A 22591-nucleotide genomic window follows, 5' to 3' on the forward strand; every position below is an offset into this window, starting at 1 on the left:
GTGATGAAATGGATGGCATGCAAATTAAAGTTTTTCACTGTACCTCGGTACATGTGACAATAATAAACCAATTTACCATTTGACCACATTCCCTGCAAAAGCTCAAAACTTCCACCTTAACATGGAAACATGCAGCAAATATCTTCATCTCCAGGTTTTTAGTCAGTTTCCTTTTGCTCTTCACCTGGGATAACTGGAGCATGGAAACATTTACAAGCATCTTATGAGGAGGAGAAATGGAGAGTCATGTGGCTCCCAAATGACACTGTTTCTTTAATAAACCAATTTACCAAAGACCTTTTGACTTGCCACTAAAAATACACAGGGGCAAAGACAAAATAAAGCAACGAGGACAGAGGTGCAGCAAGAAGAGACAGAAGGAACACACACAATATCTTCCATTTGCAGAGCACAAAGGCATTCTGAACATAGCATTCTCTGACATATATCTTCAACTGTTCCTCACCATGAGTTAAAATCCTGGACCTCACTGCCTTACAACACTGTAGCACCTTTGCCACATGGACTAAGAGGTTCAAAACAGCAGCTCACTACAACCTCAGATGGGTAATAAATATCTCTTTGGTAACACCCCTATCTAGGGAATGAATGTAAAAATGGGTCAAACACATTCATGTTTACTGTGACCTAATGCCTTTTGAACTGCTCTTTAGGGGAAATATTGATACAATTTCTCTACTAAAAAGTCCTGCATGATTTAAATGCATTTTAGAATTGAATAACTTGCCTTTTATTAGGTAATTCTGTTGAGTAACTTTTGAAAATTGCAACCATGCAATTGTTGGCAAAACACTTTGAGTGGGGTATGTGTAAACAGAGTCATAGAGTTACAGCATGGAAACAGGCCCTGCCAGCCAAGTTGTCGACTTGAGTTAGTCCCATTTGCCTGCATTTGAACCATATCCCTCTAAACCTAAAGGGGCAGGCACGGTAGTGTAGCGGTTAGCGTAACGCTATTACGGCACCAGCGATCTGGGTTCAACTCCAGCTGCTGTCTGTAAGCAGTTTGTACGTTCTCCCCATGACTGCGTGGGTTTCCTCCGGGTGCTCTGGTTTCCTCCCACATTCCAGAGACATACGGGTTAGGAAGTTGTGGGCGTGCTATGTTGGCGCCGGAAGCGTGGCAACACTTGCAGGCTGCCCCCAGAACACTCGACGCAAAAGATGCATCTCACTGTGTGTTTCAATGTACATGTGACTAACAAAGATGTCTGATCTCATCTATGTTTCCTACCCATGTACCTGTCTAAATGCCTTTTCACCGTTGTAGTTTTACCTGCCTCTAGCCCTTCCTCTGGCAGCTCGGTCCTTATACCTCTGTGTAAACAACTTGCCCCTCAGGTCCCTTTTAAATCTTTCCCCTCTCACCTTACATTGATGCCCACTAGTTTGAGACTCCCCTACCCTGGGGAAAGGACTGTCACCACCCACCTTAATCTACGCCCCTCATGATTTTACATACCTGTATAAAGTCACCCCTCAGCCTCCTAAACTCCAGGGAAAAAAGTCCCGGCCTGTCCAGTCCTGGTAACGTCCCTTTGAAGCTTTTCTGCAGCCTCTCCATTCATGAGAGCTCAGATGAACCTGCCGTGGCTTTTTGCTTGCTTGATACAAATTACAAGTGGCGAGCTGAAATGCCGTGGTGACCTTCAGCATGTGAATGCAGATGTAGCAGCATTTACACCCCAGTCACTGCGCTCACAATCCAGAGACCTGGTTAGACGTGACTCCAGTGTCAATAAGCCTTGTGCATTTTTCACAACATGTAGTACTCCACACTGAACCTTTACATTGCATTGCTTGGTGTTGTTGCAATATGTATACTGCAATCTGCTCAGCACTGAGCAATTCTACAGAGTAGTAGCAAATGGAAGGAATTGAACCAACTCATTTCAGCTTTCAGACTGTGATCCTACCTTCCATTACGTACACCATTGAACCCACGTCTCCCTCTTTGATGATGCAGCTGTCTTTGGTGTACTCCACGGGGTACATGCAATCCACAATCTCCTGGATCTGAGACATCTCCAAGTTCTTCATGAAGTCATTCTCTAGAAAGGCATCCTTGATCAGATCCTTTGATCTGTGGCACAGAACCAGAGAAACATAAGGGATGGACTTAGAATCACAAAGGAACCAACAATATCCATTCTTTTATCCATTTACACCCAGGCACCTGGTTGCTTCAGGACACAGGCCTTAATCCAAGATTCCCTGATCCCACAGGGAGTGTCAGAGGTGATTCCAGGTGAAGGTTTGGACACTTCCCAACCTCGTGTGTCATATTGTTGAAATTAACCTAATTCTACCCAACATCTTGTAGTCAAATTTATTCACGCCCAAAATCTCTGGACCTTGATATCCTCTTCCAGAAATCTAAAGCCCCTTAAAGCCCAAGCTTCATGCCGCTAAATTGGCTCTTGGTTTTGTCATAACTCTGCTAAATTATGACAACATTTTGCACCATGATCCTTCATGGAGATTGTCTCCTATTAACGACCAAGGTGATTATGGGTCATTGAAGAAATCCAAGAGGAAACGAGCCTAGTAGCTCATTGTTTCTGACAGGGGCAAGGGTGAGATGAATTAGTCGGAAGTTCTTGACCCAAGATATTCTTGATTTCAATGTCTCCCGGGAAGTGTTGAGAGTGGAGTGAAGCAGTTCGATACCATGAGAGAAAGGGCTTCAGCATGTTATGAGCCAGATTGCTATTGGTGAATGTCCCTTTAAGGCACCTGGACAGTGGAGTAGTAGTGTGTGTGTGTGTGGTGTTATCTCCAAGACAGCGAGACTATAACAGTGTGCTGGCTGTTTTGCACAGAGAGTCGCAGAGAGAGAGCGAGAGTGAGAGCGAGAGAGAGTGAGAGAGAGAGAGAGAGAGAGAGAGACTGACTGACTGACTGCTGGTCTCTGTATCGATGGATGAAGAACAATAGCTGTGTCTGTCACCACAATGCATGTATGGATTTTTGGAGCAATCAAGTGGAGTGCACTTTGTCATTAACCTGTACTAGAAAGCAGGCATTTCTGTGGGCAGCCACGTATCGAATGCCTTTGGGGTGGCAGATACTTCGGAACAAAACAGTGGAGATCATCGGAGATTGAGGTGTCGTATGGGTTCCATCGTGGAACATGTGGATTTTGTAATTTCTCTCTACATTCTCTCTACATCTTCTCTTCAGTTAATGGTGGTTTTGCAAAAGCCTTTGCTCACGTTTCTCTTTATGACTTGCTGAACTGAACTTTGAGAACTATTCCTAGACTTGGGGTTTGGGAATTTGCCACACGCACACTTTGAGTTTAGTCCTGGGGTGAATGTTTGCTATCTAACATTTTTACTTTTCTTACTATCATATGTATCATATTTCTAACATTTATACATGGCTTGGGGTGTTTCTATTGTTGTTGGTACGTAGCAAGCACATTATGGGACTTCCTGAAGATCAGACGCAGGAGGATGAAGCTCAAGTGATGAAAGGTAAGAATTGGCAGGCACTGATTAGACTGGAAAAAAATAAGAAGGTATCATGCTGACCCTTTGAAGGAACAAAGATTTTACTGACCCATTGGGAAAAGCTTGCAAGAATACAAAACACGGTGATTCAGTTCATTGCTTATAAAAGAGCCGAGGCAGTGTCAAACAGGGTTCGCAATCAGAGGACAATATGGAATCTGCAAAAAGAGATCAGTTCAAGCAGCAATTAATGGCTGCGTCCCACGGTAAGCCTGATCTAGCTCGTCGACCATGGTTGTTTGGAGCAATCTGGTCTTTCAATTAGTAGGTTGGGGTTTCATCTACAAATGGACATGAGCACAAAGATCGAGTCTGAAACCCCAGTTGGGACTGAGGAAATCCGACACCATTGCAGGTGTGGTCCATGGAAAACTGAAGCCCTAGGTCAGATAGGAGCAGAAGGCTTTCACTGGGATCCTGACTAATATCTGAAACAAAGTCACTAAAACCTGCCCATTGTAACATTGCTGTTCATGGGATCCTGCTATTCATAAACTGACTGCTATGTTTCCTACATTATAATTGTAACTACATGTCAAAAGCATGTCATTGGCTGTAAAGAATTTTGGAAAGACCCGAGGTCCTGACAGATGTTACAGAGATACAAGTCTACCTGTCAGTACAATAGTCTCGACATCATGAAACTCTTCTGGCAGTTTCCTCCTGCCCAGGCAGTTTGGCTGGTTCAATGGGAATTTGTGTTGTGTGTTTAATGAACAGTGACAACATTGGTTGCTGACCCCAACTCACAACCCAACTCCGGGAAGCCTCTGGCTCACCACATGCATAAAACATGAAAGGCACTCATCTGTAAGTTGAGCATGGACTATCGATTGGACCAAGGATCAACATTCACATTTCCACTTTCGCTGCAGACTAATTAAAACCGGGCCACAATCAGTAAGCACCACAGGTTCGACAAAATTGTACAGTACTTCTTAAAGAACCTATTGTTTTGTGAACAACCAGGCTGCAGTCAGTTCCTTGGGCAGTGTTACTGCCCAAACAGACAATTCTCAAAGCGCACTATATGGAGAGAATTATAAGTGGCAGGACAGAGATAGCCGATCTAAACAAAATACGCTGTATGCTGGAAATCTGAAAGATAAACAGAAAATGCTCAAAACACTTAGCGGGTCAGGCAGCCTCTGTGGAGAGAGAAACAGAGTTCATTGACATTTAATCAAGGTTGAAAAATGTACAGGTGTGATAGGTTTAGAGTGTGATTCAGGTAAGTCTAAAACTAGGGACAACACAAACAAGCCAGCTATGAGAGGCAAGTTGAACAATGTGATGGCAGAGAAGCAAAAGCAAATATTTAAAGAAATTCTTTGTAAATCCCTTAAGGAATAGATGTGTCATGGGAAAACGTCCAACCAAAGCTAACATGAGTTGATGATATTATTGAATTAACGTAAGTGTACTAGAAAGGAAAAGATTGATGAAAGTAAGTGTGAGCCCTTTGAAGCAGAGACAGGTAAAGAAAGGACAGAACAGGAAGTGGCAGAGACATTGACTGGATGGGGACACGAGAGGCTGCACATGCTGGAATATGGAGCAACACACAAAGCGCTGGAGGAACTTGTCAGATCAGGCAGCATCTGTGGGGGAAACGGACAGTCGACATTTCGGATCGAGTCTCTTCATCTGGACTGTGGTGAGCCAAAGGTTCCCTGGGGTTGGGTCATGAGTTGGGTGAGTACCAATGCTGTCACAACTCATTAACTGAATTCTCTGTCTCAGTATTAGGTTCACGCCTGGCACGTAAGGTAGGCAGCACGAAAGTGAAAGGCAATGTTTGAACAAGAGGAAGTATTATTACTCTTTGACGATGGCAATACCATTGGCAAATCCCACAGGATCAACACCCTGGGTGTCAACACCTTCCAGGAACTTAGTTCGATTGCATAAACTCTGCGGCTGGAAGACCAGTCAGAGGCTGGGCTACTCGGTGAGTCTGTTCTAGACTTCCCAAAATGTTTCCACCCTCAAGAGGAACAAGACAAGAGTGTGACTGGAATTCCTGTCTGGATGAGTGCAACTCAGGTAACATTCATAAAGCTTGACAAGATCCAATATAAAGCAGCCTGCTTGGTCAACACCCCAATCGCCACCATAAAAGTTCACTCTCTCCACCACTGGAGATCATGGGCACCACATACCACATACATCACGGGCACAGCACGCATCAACCTCAAGGTGCACTGTGGCAACTCATCAAGGTTCCTTTGGCGGCATTTCTCTAACCAGCAGCCCTTACTGCAGAAAAGGACGACGACCCGGGAATATTACAACGTGTGAATTTTCCACCAAATTACGAGCAGTCCTGGCTAGAAATATATCATCTTTCCTTCTACATCACTGCAACTCCTGCCCAACCCACGCGCACAGACGGAAGAAGAGGCGTCGTTCCCCGAGCTTGTGTAGGGACTCGTTGCCTGACATGCTGAGGTTTTCCAGCATTTTCTGGTTTTCTTCATGTTATGTGACAGGATGGAGTTGGAAGAGGTTATATGACCAAGGGGGTGAACCTGCACTGGGAAAGGGGACGTAACGGAATAGAAAGAAATGAAGGATAATGAAACGCCAGCCTCCCTCTGTGGGTTGTAGCTGACGCACTGAGTGTTTCCACCATCGCCTGGAGCTACTGTTTGTTTCCTTCATTGATGTGTGTGGGGACTTCTGCCAATTTCTACTTAAATAAAAAGTAATTCAGGCAAGAGTGCTTTCTTACACCAGACCCCACTCACACGACAGCAGCGTATTTACAGTGTGCTTTTCGTATTCAGGACTGACTTTGGTGGAACAGAAAGACACTCAGCTCCAGAATACAAGATGAGGAGAGCCCAATCAATTTATCTGAAGGGAGCTCCTGTAGGAGGGCTTCACTTCAACAGAATACGGAATTCCAACTTCCACTGATTAGGAGCCCCATGGACCAAAAGTTCTCATTCTCTCCCATTATAAAGAGTCTTAAATAACTAAGATCTTTTCATCTGCCGTCTCACCACCTCAAATTTCAGTGAAATAAATCCCTTCCCATCTCCATTCCCTGCAATCCGAGCCATTTTCCTCAACTGCCCTGTAATTGAACCTCAAGCCTGTCGTTCATTCTTGTTTTGCAGAATTCAAACCATTCAATCCCACTCCTTTTGTACAGACTTCCAAATGGCTTCCCATTCTCTAACACTAACTAGAGTTCCAGGGGATTCCATTTAGTTACAAAGAATACAAAGTTTTGCTGCAAACAGCACAGGGAGATAGACCTTTAAACATCTCAACACTTCTATACAGGACAAAGATTTTACAGGAATCCTGCTTCAGGATGATTTGTAGCTGGAAACAATTGTAAAAAGCAAAGAGCACAGCACCTCTGTGAACAAGGTATGAATAGATGAAATAAGAACAAAAAGTACTGGAAATGCATTGTCAGTCAGGCAGCACTCATAGAGGGAAGACCACAATTAAAGTTTCAAGTCAATGACCTTTCATCAATTCCCGTGAAATGTCAACCCCTTTTCTGTCTCCACAGATGCTGCATGACCTGCTGAGTATTTTCAGCACTTTTTTTTGATTTCATGTTTCCAAATCTGCACTCTTTTGCTCTTGGATGATCTAATGACAATATCTTAACAATTATGTGTTGTGCAAACTGGAGTAACAACATTACATGAAATAAGAACCAACATGTATCAGCATTAACAGGATACATTAATCTAAGGTGTTCAGTCCTTTCAAGGAACATGTCCTGTTAGTAACTCTCCTGGGAGTGGACCTAATCAGCGCAATCTTCAATTTCAGGGCAAATGTGACTGTTCTTAGCCACAGATAGTGCACGGGCGAGCCTGACGAGTGCTCCCACTGGCTGTGAGGGTGTCTCCTTAATAACACTTCCTCTTGTCCATTTTCTCTCAATCAATGCGTTTCATAAATGTGACAATCTTTACAAAGCAGCCTTTGGAATTACATTCTTTCGGGAAAATGGTTTCTCCCAAATACTGCCAGCGTGGTCCCTCTACTTAATCCTGTCATCAGTCTCAATATTCCCATTCAAAGCATTTCCCCATCAAGGACAACTCTGTTGAGCCTCATGAATTGTCTCACTTCAGATCAGATCAGATCAGATCAGATCAGATCAGATCAGATCAGATCAGTTATCTATGAGTCACATGTACATCGAAACACACAGTGAAATTCATCTTTTGCAAAGAGTGTGCTGGGGGCAGCCCGCAAGTGTCACCACGCTTCCGGTGCCAACATAGCATGTCCACAACTTCCTAACCTGTACATCTTTGGAATGTGGGAGGAAACCGGAGCACCCAGAGGAAACCCACGCAGACACGGGGAGAACATACAAACTCCTTACAGACAGCGGCCGGAATTGAACCTGGGTCACTGGTGCTGTAAAAGCATTACGCTAACCGCTACACTACCGTGCCTGCAAGTGATCACTCAAGTGATCCTTACTTTTCTGCTTCCATAGAATGTAAGACTTGGAATGTTATGTTGCAACTTTACAAAACACTGGTTAGGCCCCACTTGGAGAACTGTGTGCATTCCTGGTTGCCACACTATAGGAAGGATGGGATGGCACTGGAGAGAGTGCAGAGGAGGTTCACCAGGATGCTGCCTGGATTGGAGGACTTCAGTTATGGGGAGAGATTGGGCTTGTTTTCCTTGGAGTGAAGGAGACTGAGGGGGTGATCTGATGGAAGTGTGTAGGATTATGAGAGGCGGGTAGTCAGAACCTTTATTCATAATAGGGGTATCAAATCAAGAGGGCATAGGTTTAAGGTGAGAGGAAGGAGTTTTAAAGGGGAACCTGAGGAGTATGTTTGCTTTTACACAGAGAGTGCTTGTTATCTGGTACATGCTGCCAGAGGTGGTGGTAGAATCACTTACAATTACTACATTGAAGAGGTATTTAGGTAGACACTTAAATAAGCAAGGCACAGAAGGTTACACTCCTAATGTGGGCAAATAATATTAGTGTAGATGGGCGAAATGGTTGGCATGGACACGATGGGCTGAAAGGCCTGTTTCTGTGCTGTACATCTCTATGACCTGATGGAACAAGTTATTTTAGTGATACGTTTAATGCCTTCCTTCAGTGTTGTATGACACTATGATTGGATCCTTCTTCCCTCGGAGCAATTTAATCTTCACTGTTCCTTTTTCTCTCTGTTTCATTTAATCCACAATGTTATTGCCTCAATTGCAGGTGCAGCGTTTCTGTTACGTTTTCTGCCCTTTGTAAATGTCTTATTATTTGTTCTGGATCACTAACTCAGATTTTAGTATAGGGAATGGTCATAAATTTAATTTTAAACTGCAACAGGACTGCCTCTGGCAAATGCATCCACAGTGTGGATAATTACTCCACGGACCATCAAAGTTGACAGCTTCAGGATTATTTGAGAGTTGCCACATAGTCTGCAGGAGACATTGATGTAACTGAAGTGCACAGAAACAAGCAAGGTCAAAGACATCTGTCTTCTTGTTTGCTTTAGATAAAAACAACTCATGGAAAGGTATTTGCCACTGAAGATGAAGGTTGGAACAACACAATGTCACTCTCAACAGAAAATGTTGGAAACTCTCAGCAAGTCAGGCAGAGTCTGTTGAGAGACAGTTAATCTCTTTGGTCAAAGACCTGTCATCAGGATTGGATACTTCTAGGAATTTTTTCTTTTATTTCAGATCTCCAGCATAGAAAGCATCCTGTCCAAAGGCATCACGGCTTGGTATGGCAACTGCTCTGCTCAAGACTGCAGAGAGTTGTGGATACAGCTCAGCACATCACGGAAACCAACCTCCCCTCCATGGACTCTGTCTACACTTCTCGCTGCCTCGGTAAAACAGCCAACATAATCAAAGACCCCACCCATCCTGGACATTCTCTCTTCTTCCCCCCTCCTATCAAGTAGAAGATACAAAAGCCTGAAAGCACATACCACCAGGCTCAAGGACAGCTTCTATCCTGCTGTTATAAGACTATTAAATGGTCCCCTAGTAAGATAAGATGGACTCTTGACTTCTCAATCTACTTCATCATGGCCTTTCTCCTTCTCGTCTGCCTGCACTGCACTTTCTCTGTAACTGTAACAATTTATTCTACATTCTGTTATTGTTATCCCTTGTACTACCTCAATGCACTGTTGTGATGAACTGATCTGTGTGGATGGCATGCAAAACAAAGTTTTTCTCTGTACCTCGGTACATGTAACAATAATAAACCAATTTACCAACCTGCAGTTATTCCTGCTTTTCGATAGCACTGTTCTCCCTGGGCGTGAAGGAGTGGCTGCATGGAAGTGTTTTAAGTCAGACAGTGCTTCAAACCTTAGAACAGGCCCTTTCTTGGGAACGATCAACATCAGGTTTATTATCACTGACTTGTATGATGTGAAATGTGTTGTTTTCTGGCAGCAGTGCAGTGCAAAGACATAAAAATTACTATAAATTACAAAACAAGTAAATAGCGCAAAAAAATGGAATAACGAGGTAGTGTTTATAGGTTCATGGTCCGTTCAGAAATCTGACGGCGGAGGGGAAGAAGCTGTTCCTAAATCAATGAGTGTGGGTCTTCAGGCTCCTGTACCTCCTCCCCGATGATAGTAACGAGAAGAGGGCATGTCCCGGGTGGTGAGGGTCCTCAGTGATGGATGCCGCCTTCTTGAGGCACCGCCTCTTGACGATGTCCTCAATGGTGGGGAGGGTTGTGCCCATGATGGAGCTGGCTGAGTCTACAACCCTCTGCAGCCTCTTGGGATCCTGTGCATTGGAGCCTCTGTACCAAGCTATGATGCAACCGGTCAGGATGCTCTCCACCATACATCTGTAGAATGATAAGATTACCAGCATTCCAAGCCCTGTTCGATATCCAGTCACCCCCATGCACATGTGTGCATGCCCCCATGCACAGGGTGAGACGGGGAATGATGTTCTCTGTCTAGCCTCAGTCACAAAGAGTGAACACTTGTGGTGAGAAACCAGTGATTCACAAGACCCAGTGTATCAGGACAGAAGGGAAATAGCAGAACAGGAAATCTTCAAAGCATCCCATGACATCGATACAGCACATTTGCTTCTGAGAGTTTATTTCTTGTTTAATGAACATTGGGGGGGTCTCCCTTGCCCCAACCCTTAGATAAGTCAGACCAATCCATCACATGGGAGTTTTTGGTATTACATGTTTTCATCTGAAAAAGCTTTTAAGTTTGAAGTAAATGGTTCAATCTAAAGCAGAAATGTATCCATAGCAACTACACAGGTTTGTTGGATCTCCAGAGGTTAGAGAATAAACAGAACTGAAAATCTCAAGTACTCCCTAGTGTACACCCACTCAACCACCAACCCCACCTCCCACCTGCAATCTTCCCCTTTTTTCTTTCCATTGAAGTGAGCTCCAAGGTGCCCAACAACGTTAGCCGTCTGTTCATCTTCACGTGTGTGAACAGAAGCGGTGAAGGTCTAGATGGGCACTCTCCCTGGATACACATCAAGGTTCCCCGACCCCTTCCATTTCCCCTCAGTGCAGAAGCTAATTGTAGTCTTCAGTTCACTCTCAGGTGAGGGATGGAAATGGGAACTGCTGGGCCAGTGGCCCACTTACCACAAGAACACAGCTGATAAGAGGTTGAGTAGAAGTAGAGGAGGCCAAATTACCCTTCAAACCTGCTCCACTATTCAATAAGACATAGCTGATTCCATACCTCGTCCACTTTTTTGCCCAACTGCAATATCCTCTAATTCCCTTAGTATCCAAATTCCAACTACATCAACAACTCAATACCCACAAGGAAGAGAATTCCAAAGGTTGGCGACCTTCTGCATAAACATGTTTCTCAGCTTAGCCTTAAATGGCCAATTGCTTCCCCTGGGATAATCCTTCCTACTTCTAGACTCTCTGGCTAGAGGAAACAGCCTCCCTCAACATCTACCCCATCGACCCCACTTGTACACTTGAATGAGATCACCTATTGTTCTTCTGCATAGTTTCTTCATACAACTTATCCTAGGAATCAGTCTGGTGAATCAATGCTACGCTGACTCCAGGGTCAGTGTATTTTCCTTCAGCTTTGGAAATCAAAATGACACACGGGTACACCAAATAGCTGCTTTCTGCCACACAAGAGCCAGCACACCACAATCCCTCCAATCACTGACATTTACTGGTTCCTCGCTGTAAAAGAGTATTATTTATCTATTCTTCCAGTCAAAGTGAATAGCCTTACATTGTGTCACATTATAATTCATCTATTACCTTCATGTCCATCACTTAAATTGTCTCTATCCCTTTACAGAATCTTTGTGTCCTTCTAGTAGTTCATGTTCCCACCTAGCTTTGTATTATCAGCAAAAAAAAGATTTTCTAACAGCAGAAGGTCTGAACAACTAACAGCCTGCCAAATTGAAAGTTCCGCTCTCAGTTCTTTATCCTTTAACCAATCTCCTGTTAACATTAATACACACCTCCCTTCAGTCCTGTGAGCCCTTAAATTATGTAACAGAATTTTGTGAGGTACCTTCTCAAATGACTTCTACAGACAAGAAGAAAGAGCATATTATCTACTGTTAGAGAATTCAATGTTAAGCACAGACGGAAGATGAGGTGTTGTTCTTTGAGCTGGCGTCGGGTCTCAATGTAACAGTACAGGAGGCCACAGACTGAGAGATCACAGTGGGAGTGGGATGGTGAATTAAAGAGTTTGAGGAATAACACATCTGTCTGGGCACGTCATGGCATTCTGACCTTAATATCAAGTTCTCTAACTTTAAATAGCATGCTCTTCCTTCCACAGAAATGCTGGAAGAACTCAGCCAGTCAAGCAGCATCTGTGGAAAGAGAAACCAGTTAATACTTCGGGTCATAATTGACAGATAGCTGACCCAAAACGTTGATTGGTTTCTCCTTACACAGATGCTGCTTGACCGGCTGAGTGCCGCCAGTATTTCTGGTTTTGCTTCAGATTCCAGCATCTTCTGTTTTATTTGTTTTCTATGTCTTGCTTCTTGTCTTGTATAAGAACCATTTCTGCCTGCTGTCCTTGTCCTGTTCCTCTCTGTGTGTAGTCTAGCCTGCTGGGCATGTCCCAGTACACTAGGAAAACATCAGCAACAAATTACACAGACATTGTGGCTTAAACCTATCCCACCCACCACAGGTCAAAGTCGAGTTTATTGTCACATGCACAAGTACATGTGTGCACAGGTGCAATGAAAAACTTACTTGCAGCAGCATCACAGGCTCATAAGCAGTATTCGCAAGGAAAACATAAATTATATACAATCTTTACAAGAAAGAAAACAATTAGAACAAAAGAAACAAAGTCCATTGTAGTGCAAAGTGGTCATAGTGTCGCTGTACTGAGGTAGTGATTAGGGTTGTGCTGGTTGGTTCAAGAACCGAGTGGTTGAAGGGAAGTAGCTGTTCCTGAACCTGGTGGTGTGGGGACTTCAGACTTCTGTACCTCCTGCCCGATCACTCTGTCAGGGAAGTTCCTTTGGTTCCACCCACAATTCACTGCTGCCCAGACTTTTCTCTTTCTCAGGTCTGGTGACGGCCCCTCATCTGAAACATTAATTGTTTCTCTTTCCATAGATGCTGCCTGACCTGTTTGGTTTTCCCAGCATTTTCCATTTTCTGTTTTTAGTATCATGTTGGCTCAGTTTTCCTTATTCGATTTGTATAAGTCTAGTCCACAACGTAAGTCCCACCATCTTACCATTAACACAGGGTAGAAATGGCAGACACCAGAGGGCATGTTTTTAAGGTTGGGGGGGGTGGGTGGTTTAAAGGTGACATGAGGGGCAGAGAGTGGGAGGTGCCTGGAATGGGTTACTAGGGTTAGTAGTGGAAGCAGGCAATTTAGTGGAGTTTAAGAGGCTTTTAGATAGACACATGAATATGAAGGGAGTGGAGGGATATGGATGATACACAGGAGGAGGACATTTAGTATAAGTTGGCATTAAGCTCGGCACAATGTCATGGGCTGAATGGCCTGTCCAGTGCTGTACTGTTCTATGAAACAGACCAAGAGACTCAATGTGCTGTTAACTATGGCCATTAAGCCATTTAAACTAATCCTATCACAGACATTCTTTGTGTTCCCTCCCCCACTCTCTCTCCTTATGAAAACTAATGTATTTCCAAGCCCCACACAACCTGTTGGAAGAACTCAGAGGGTCGAGCGGCATCTGTGGGGGGGGGGGGGGGGGGGGAAGGAACTGTTGACATCTTGGGTGGAAACCCTGCATCAGGACTGACTCAAACTTGTATTTCCCTTTTTCCCAGTTCTGATGAAAGGCAGCAGACCAGAAACATTGACTACTTCTCTTTCCACAAATGCTGTCTGGCCTGCTGAGTTTTCCAGCACTTTCTGTTTTGTTTAAGAATCCACGGGACCTCCATTACTTGGTGTAGCCAGTTAGTTAAACATTTTCAGGGAAAGGAAATGACTGACCAGGAAGACACAAGAGAGGCTGCAGATGCTAGAAATCTGGAGGAACACACAAAACGCCAGAGGAACTCAGCGAGTCAGGCAGCATCTATGGAGGGAAATGAACAGGCGATGTTTCAGGCCGAGACCTTTCATAGGACTGGAAAGAAAGAGGGGAGATAGCCGGTGTAAAAAGGTGGGGGGGGGGGGGAAGGGGTAGAGCAAGAGCTGGCAGGTGATAGGTGGATCCAGGTGAGGGGGTGGGGGGCGGGTGATAGGGAGCAGGGCTCTCCACAGCAAATGGAGAACATGAAATAACACCAGGGCAAATCATATCACAGATATTATCTCCATGGAAAGTTGAATGGTAATTGTATGTGAGATAATCATTCCACAAGTGAGATTCAGTCACTTCATCAGTGCAGTCATGTCTGACACATCATTTAAAAACCTAGCACAAGCATTGCAAAAATAAAAAGGAAAAAATGTAATAAATGTTTCTCATGTTCTCCTCATTCAATAAAAAAAGTAAACAATTTTGATGTTACTTCATTGGAAAGATACAATTTCTACTGATTTCTCTCCAAAGAAGCATTAACATTTATATTAAAATTGATAAGTATCTTGATTCTAAGCACTGGCTTCAACACATCCACCAAATTTCCAACAACATTTATCATTGAGAGAGACATGAGTTCAGTGAACACAGCAGCTTGACATGTTTAATGGGAATTTGGAACTCTCCACCCCCCTCCCCCTCTCCCTATTAATCTGTAGAAACCAATGATCTGAAAAGCTTGTAGAGATGATTATTAGATTATTTGTTAAGCAAGGGTAATAAGGGTTACGGAACAGTAGTCAGTGGTCGAGTGGTGTCACGACAACAGCCATGCGCTCCAGCAAGACGAAGGAACTGATTGTGGACTTCAGGAAGGGGAAGTCAAGCGAACACTCACCAGTCCTCATTGAAGGAGCTGCAGTGGAAAGGGAGAGTAGCTTCAAGTTCCTGGGTGTCAACATCTCGGCCCAGTAGATACAACTATGAGGAAGGCTCACCTGCATCTCTACTTTCTTAGAAGTTTAAGGAGATTCAACATGTCATCTTGGATTCTGACAAACTTCTACAGATGTACAATGACAAGCATTCTGACTGGTTGCATCATGGCCTAGTGTGGAAACTCCAATGCACATGAAGGCAAGAGGCTACAGAGAGTAGTGGGACTTAGTCACTTCCATTGTGGGTACAGCCCTCCTCACCATCGAGGACATCTACACGAGGCAATGTCTCAGGAAGGCGACATGCATCATCAGGAACCCCCACCATCCGGGCCGTGCCCTCTTCTCAATGCTGCCATCAGGCAGGAGGTACAGGAGCCTGAAGACCCCACACCTCAAGGTTCAACAACAACTTCTTGCCTACTGCCATCAGGTTCTTGAACCCACCTGAAAAACCCCAACACTACCTTCGACTATATTTCTTTCTCACTCCCTCAATCTTGCACCAGTGTCATTACGCTTATTTTGTTTATTTTTTCTGCATCGTGAAAGTTATCAGAGTCATAGAGTCTCATCATACAGTTGTGTATAATTTATTTTAGGTTAAGTTTACGTTAACTTAGGTTTGGAAAGTAGTGTGCTGCTATTGCAAAAAACTAATTTTCATGGCATTTCACTGCCTATGACAACAATGAACTTGGACAAAATAGAAGTCAGCCAAGATCTAACAGGATAGCAGAGCTGGTTCAAAGAGTTGAATTGCTACCTCCTTTCTATGTCAATTTTGATGTTGATCTCAACAGAATCTTCCCTTAACCCCATTCTGTGAAGTTGATTCCTATTTAGTTTGACAACATCTGAATTGATTGAACATCTACAGATAACTTCTCTGCAAACACTGCTTGTTAAATACGTCAAAGTGGAGTTTATTGTCAAAGGCACAAGTCCATATGTGCACAGGTGCAATGAAAAACTTACTTGCAGCAGCATCACAGGCACATAGCATCAGATAAGCAGCATTCACAAAAAAACCAGATATTAAACATCATTTATACACAATTTTTACAAGAATGAACACAATTAGAACAGAAAAAAAGTCCATTGTAGTGCAAAGTGATCAAAGTGGTCATAGTGTTGCTGTACTGAGGTAGTGATTAGGGTTGTGCTGGTTGGTTCAAGAACTGAATGGTTGAAGGGAAGTAGCTGTTCCTGAACCTGGTGGTGTGAGGACTTCAGGCTTCTGTACCTCCTGCCCGATGGGAGCTGCGAGAAGATGGCATGGCCCGGATGGTGGGGATCTTTGATGATGGATGTTGCCTTCTTGAGGCAGCACCTCATGTAGATACTCCCGATGGAGGAGAGGGATGTGCCTGTGATGTATTGGGCTGTGTCCACTACTCTCTGCAGCTTCTTATGTTCCTGTACATTCAAATTGCCGTACAGGACCATGATGCAACCAGTCAGGATACTTTCAAAAGTACATCTGTAGAAGTTTGTCAGAGTGTTTGGTGACAAGCCGAACCTTCTTAACCTTCTAAGAAAGTAAGCACACTGGTGTGCTTTCCTTATGATTGCATCGATTGTGGTTGTGATAGCTTGTGCTTGAAGGAATGCAGAGAAAACAAAACACATTTTTTTGATACCACTAAGAAAAAAATGCAGTCAAACAGAGTTTCTAAAGTGCCTTTGAGAGTTGTGTCCATATGACTGGTATTGGGTATGTTAAGGTTTATCATTTTGAGAGCAGGCACAAAATAGAATATTAGTTTCTTATTAAAGTGCAGGTGGTCTTCACGGAAGAATTTGATGGAATGAATCCTGTTGTGTCCCACCCTCCCTTGCCATGGCACTAGTGGGGAAGGTGAGATATCTGGGTGACTTAAAATCTGATAGTTTCTCCTTATGATTGTTAAAACACAGTGAAATTCAGTAGCAAGAAAAACCTCATCAGATCATCTGCATTTCAATATAAAGAATAACTCCTCTGTGTTAATGCTACCTCTTTTGGACGAACTATGCCATGTGTCCCACTTCTGTGGTCTTTCCTTACAATCCAGCAGCTATTTTCCCTGCAGGAACACACACGATACCTTTTTAATGAATCTACTTCCACAGTCCTTTAGCTCACCATATAAAGAAAAAAATATCTTGCTCTCCTCTGGCTCTTTAGACAATGAACTCAAATTAATACCTTTTGATTACTGACCCTTTAGCCAGACGAAAATGTTTTCTCTATTAAGATTAATTATTATGAATTCTGAAATATCTACCTTCTGTGCTCTAAGGAGAATAATCTCTTCTTCTCCAGTTGGTTCAAAAGACTGATGTCAATCATCCTTGACATTGTTTCAGCCAATCTCCTCCACATCCCTCCAGGGCCGGGACATGCTTAACCCTCCATGACTCATCTCACCGGGAACACATCCAGTATTTGCTTCATGCTGTTCACATATTGTTGCTGACCTCCTCGTCCACTGCCTTTTGGTGAAGAGAGTTCCAAAGCCTCATGATCGTCTGAGAAAGACATTCCACCTCAAATCTGTCTTAAATGGGTGACTCCTTATTTTTATACAGTCACCACTAGATCTAGATTCTCTCACAAGAGAAAATCTCTCTCCACATCCAGCCTAAGAAGACCCCTCGGGATTTTATATGTTTCAATCAGTGGAACAAGCCTAGCCTGTCCAACGTTGCTGGTAAGACAACTCTCCTGTTCCAGTTATTAGTCCAGTAAACCTTCATTACACTGTTTCCAATGCATTTATACCCTTCCTAAAATGAGGTGACCACGACAGTACTCCAGATGCAGTCTCACCATAACATAAGCATAACCTGCCTACTTTTGTATTGAATTCCCCTGGCAACAAATGATAACATTCTGTTATCTTTCCTAATTACTCACTGTAGCTGCATACTCACTTTTTGCGAAGCATGCACTGGGACACCCTGCATCGCAGAGCTCTGCCATCTCACACTAGGTAGATAACGATGCTTTGTTTTCTTTTCACTTTTCCTGCCATGTGGTCAATTTCACATCTTCCCACATTGTGCTCCATTTGACGGATCTTCATCCATTCATCTAAATCCCTTTGCTGCCTCCTTCACATTCACTCATCTGCTTCTCTTTGTTCCATCAGAAATGTAGTAACTATGGTTTTAGTGCCTTCATCCAAGTCATTTGTATAAATTGTACAAAGTTGAGGCTCCAGCACAGAAGAAGAACCATTTATACCTACCGGCTAACTGTCTATCCATGAAAAATTGCCTCCTACACCATGAGCTTGTATTTTTCACAATAACCTTTGATGTGGCACCTTATCAAGTGTCTTTGCCCCATTCACCCATCTCCCTTTAATTAACTAGATACCCACCAGCACTGGAAGCACACCAACTAAACCTCAACAACAAAGTGATTTAGGTGCCCTGCTACTGACATGGAACAAGCACTTCCCCCAGGTTTATGGCCCCATGTTCTTAACACAGAATCCCTTTGGAGGATGATCTTCTAGAAATGAACATAGGAAGTCTTTCCCTCTTTATTTCTTCCAATGCCTGTACATGCTTTCACTTAAGCAGTGAATCTGCTGCATGACTTCACAGCTACCTGTCCTGGAGCACTTGTGTTTTGTCAGCAGGGGTTCAGCTCAGCTGGGCAGTGTCACATTCTAGCCCATCAGCAGCCCCAGGTACACAACAATTACAAAAAAGACCATTCACCCCATCGGGTCAATGCTAACTCAATGCAAAAGCATCCAGCTCACGCCACTCCCTTGCCCTCTCCCCAACTTGTATAGTTCCCTTTGAGCACCACAACTGAACCCGCCTTGTTGCCCCACCCTGACCCTGCATCCCAGACCCCAACCACCTGCACACAAGCAACACACAGAAAGCTGGAGGGAGTCAGCAGGTGAGCTCCTCCAGCTTTCCGTGTGTTCCTCTGGATTCCAGCACCTGCAGTCTCTTGTGTCTCCACTCCCGCACAAGAACACACACGGGGAAATAGGAGCTGGCGTAGACCACTTGGCCCCTCAAGCCTGTCCTGCCATTTGATATGATCATGGTTGATCTGCCCCAGCAAAAAATTGTTTTTCCTTTGATCACTTCTGGCTCTTCCACCGATCACCTTCAATCAAGTCTCCTGGCTGTTGAATCTTCCGCCAATGGGAACACTTTCCCTCCTTCCACTTTGCATATCCCCTCCGTGATTTCAAATGGCACCACCAGATCCCTTTACAACCTCCTGTGTCCCAGGGAGAAGGTCGAACTTCTCCAGGATATCCACATGGCTGCAGCAACTACTGTCTGGGATCATTCCTACATCCCCTCCAAGGGTGACAGTAACCCCTTGCATGCAGCCCCACCCTCCAGGTATCATCTGCACCTGGTCCCTTCAGCAAGGGAGCAACAAAACTCACTTCAGGTAGACCCTTGAAATAAAACAGAAGGTGCTGGTAACTCTCAGCAAGTCAGAGAGAGAGAAAGGGTTCAGGTTTTAAGGTCCAGAACCCTTGGTTAGAACTTGTAGACTTCTGCCTGGTTTAATCAGGTGGGGTTGACTTACTGGGAACTCTTAGAGTAGGGTGACATGGCTGATATCCTGCACAGTCATGGCGTCATACATCCCAGAAACAGTCCCTTCGGCCCAACTGGTCCACGCCGGGCAAGATTCCCATCTAAGCTAGTCCCATTTGCCCGTACTTCGCCCATATCCCACTAAACATTTCCTATCCATGTACCTGTCCATGTGCCCTTTAAATGTTGTTAATGCGCCTGCCACACCCACTTTCATATACTGGTCACCCTCTGGGTGGAAAAAGTTGCCCCTCAAGTTCCTATTAAATCTCTCCCCTCTCACCTTAAACCTGTGCCCTCTAGTTCTTGATTCCCCAACCCTGTGGGCATATCTATGCCCCTCATGATTCTACACACCTCTATAAGATCACCCCTCTTATAGAGAGAGAAAGAGTTCAGGTTTGAGGTCTGGAATTCTTGGTTAGAACTCGTAGACTTCTGCCTGGTTTAAGGAGTGGTTGACTTACTGGGAACTCTTGGAGTAGCTGGACAGGGTGACGTGGCTGATATCCTGGATGTCGATAGCAGTGGGCTCCGCCGATATGGCTTGCCTCTTGGTCCGTTGCTGCTCCTGGGCGCTGGGCTCGCTCTGTTCCGCCGGCTGAGCGGCCGGCCGCAGCACCGAGCGGTATTTATCAAGCTCGGTCTGCAGTTTCTGGATCAGTTCGTCCTTCTGGTCAAGTTCCAGCTCCAGTTCGTCGATGAGCGCGTCCCTCTGCCTCAGTTCCTCGATCTTCTCCTGTAGCGCGTACTGCAAGTCGCGCAGGGTCCCCATCTCTCCCCCGGAGACCGGCGCACACCAAACTCCAAACCAACGAGCCGCAGCCTCTCCCTAGCTCCCGCCGCCGACGCGCCCAGAAGCGGCCAGCTCTGCATCCGAATCACCGAGCAATACTCCCCATCCCCTCCGCGCGTCCCACTGCCGTCTCCCTGTGAATCAACCAAGTATTTTAATACTGCAATCCATTCTATTTTTGATCTGGAAGGTGCAAGACAGTGTCGCCCAGAACCTCTCCAAACACACGCAGTTAGTCCTTCCGGAATGACGGAGAAAAACTTCAGGAGGAATTCTCTGAAGATGAGAAGCGATCGCAACGCTGGGGCTGAAACACACCGAGACAGCGAGCTGTGCGGACTGACCCCTGGGGAGCTGCAAACTTCGCTGAAGCCAGGAATCGGGAGGTGCCGCACTTCAAGCCACTCCCGGTCTCCTCCTCCCCAAAACCCACTGTGCAGGTCCTCAGTGACACCGGGCAGACAAAACAAGAGCGGGGATGGAGAGGTCTCCCACTGCAACAGTACAGAACCGGTTAACGTCCCGGATCACGATGGTATTTTCACATTCAACGGAACTGGATCGTGACTGATCAGATCCGACGGTCGGAGTGTCGCCGCTGCTGCCGAAAGTGTGTTGCTGCAGCTCACTGAAAACAGGCGGCCGGTCCCAATTCAGCACCACAGCTCCGGGGACAGCGCCCAACCAAGGTCCACTCCCACAGCCCCGCTGACAGAGGTCAAATCATTTGGTGTCAGTGTGTGTGAGTGGATGCGTTAGTTCTGTGTGTGCGTGTGTATGTTAATGTGTTGTGTGTGTTAGAGCAGGTTTTGTGTCCTGTGTGATTGCGTTTGGTATGGTGTACAGTATTGTGTGTGGTGATGGTGGTATGTGTGTGTGTGTGTGTGTTGATATGTGTGTATTGTGTAGTAGTATGTGTGCGTGTTGAGTGGTTGTGTCTGTGTGTGTTCTATGGTGGTGATGGTAGTGTGTGTTGTGTGGTTGTGTGTGTTGTGCAGTGGTGCGTGTGTGTGTTGTGCAGTGGTGTGTGTGGTATCTCTTACAGATATATGTATATGGGGTTAGAGGTGAAGATGTTTAAAATCAAAATTGAAATTTGGAGACCTTAATTAGAATGGGTTCAGTTTCAGATCCCATTGACACCCGCCAACACAATGTTAATGCACAAGGCAGTCAGAATTCACCATGGTTTTGACTGAGAAATGTATTTTGAGAGGGGCTATTACATTCTGACAGAACCGTTTTAAGTAGAACCTTCGCTCCTTAAACCATGGCAACCATACCATCTGATCTCTGTAAACTGCCAAAGTATGGGTGAATATCCTCCAGACAGCATCTGCGACCGCGTTATACAGCAAATTAATTGGCAACATAATAAATGTGGCTTCAGTTCAAAGTCACTCATTTTGCACCCAGGGTTTACGCCAACTCTCAGACACCTGACATCGCACCAATCAATTACCTTCCTAATATAGCATGTTGTTCATTGAGAGAGCAGGATCTTATTAGGCCCAGCACTCCTTGAAGTTACACTCACTGGATATTGTCAAGGCAGCGTTTAGCTAAGTGTGGGATCAGGGGCACAAGGAAATCTGAGGTCAATGAGAAGTGAGGGGAAAACTCTCCACTTGTTGGAGTCATATCTTACACAGAGGAAGATGGACATGGTCGTTGGAGGTCAAGCACCTCAGTAGTAGTAGTTCTTCAAGATATGTCTGAGGTCCAACCACCTCAGCTGCTTCATGAGTGACCTTTGCTCCATTGTAGGATTAGGATGCACAGTCCAGCTCCTTCTGTTGTGAAACAGTTGTGTCCAAGTGCAAGACCTGGGCAACATTGATAAATAAAACTCATGCCAGACAACTGACAAGTAATGACCATTCCTAATAAAAGAGTCTAACCACGTTCCTTTGGGACTGAATGGCATTACTATTGCCAAATCTTTCACTTGGGGATCACCATTGACCAGAAACTTTATTGGACCTGTGGCTTAAAGAGAATGGCAAATAACTCATTGACAAAAGTGATGGATACTCACTTGCATGGGAGAATACAACTCAAATAAAAACCAAGTAATCAAGTGGCCAATTTTATGATCCTGGACCAAGCACTCATTTATTTGGCATCGAGTCGTCCACTTAAAATTTTAGTCCTTGTACAGTATGTACCATGTGCAAGATGCACTTTGCCAAATCTTCTTCAAGGTCACCTGTGAAATCTACAAACTCTAGGACCTTGAAGACAAGAAC

The 22591-nt window shown here is 44.6% G+C and overlaps 1 protein-coding gene across 3 annotated transcripts in view; it reads right to left on the reverse strand.

Annotated features, from left to right (window-relative positions):
- LOC127584355 (cGMP-dependent protein kinase 1-like) overlaps nt 1–22591 on the reverse strand; it is a 100033-nt gene that overhangs the window by 58491 nt on the left and 18951 nt on the right. For 2 of the 3 annotated variants that reach the window (XM_052041077.1, XM_052041075.1), the window contains exon 2: nt 1938–2104. In XM_052041077.1, coding sequence (XP_051897037.1) covers nt 1938–2104 — 167 coding nt within the window. Of the gene's footprint in view, nt 1–1937; nt 2105–20013; nt 20404–22591 lie in introns of those variants that run through there. The other variant, XM_052041074.1, reaches the window with a different exon arrangement.

The sequence above is a fragment of the Pristis pectinata genome, chromosome 29, assembly GCF_009764475.1.
Source record: "Pristis pectinata isolate sPriPec2 chromosome 29, sPriPec2.1.pri, whole genome shotgun sequence".
Taxonomy (NCBI): Eukaryota; Metazoa; Chordata; class Chondrichthyes; order Rhinopristiformes; family Pristidae; genus Pristis; species Pristis pectinata.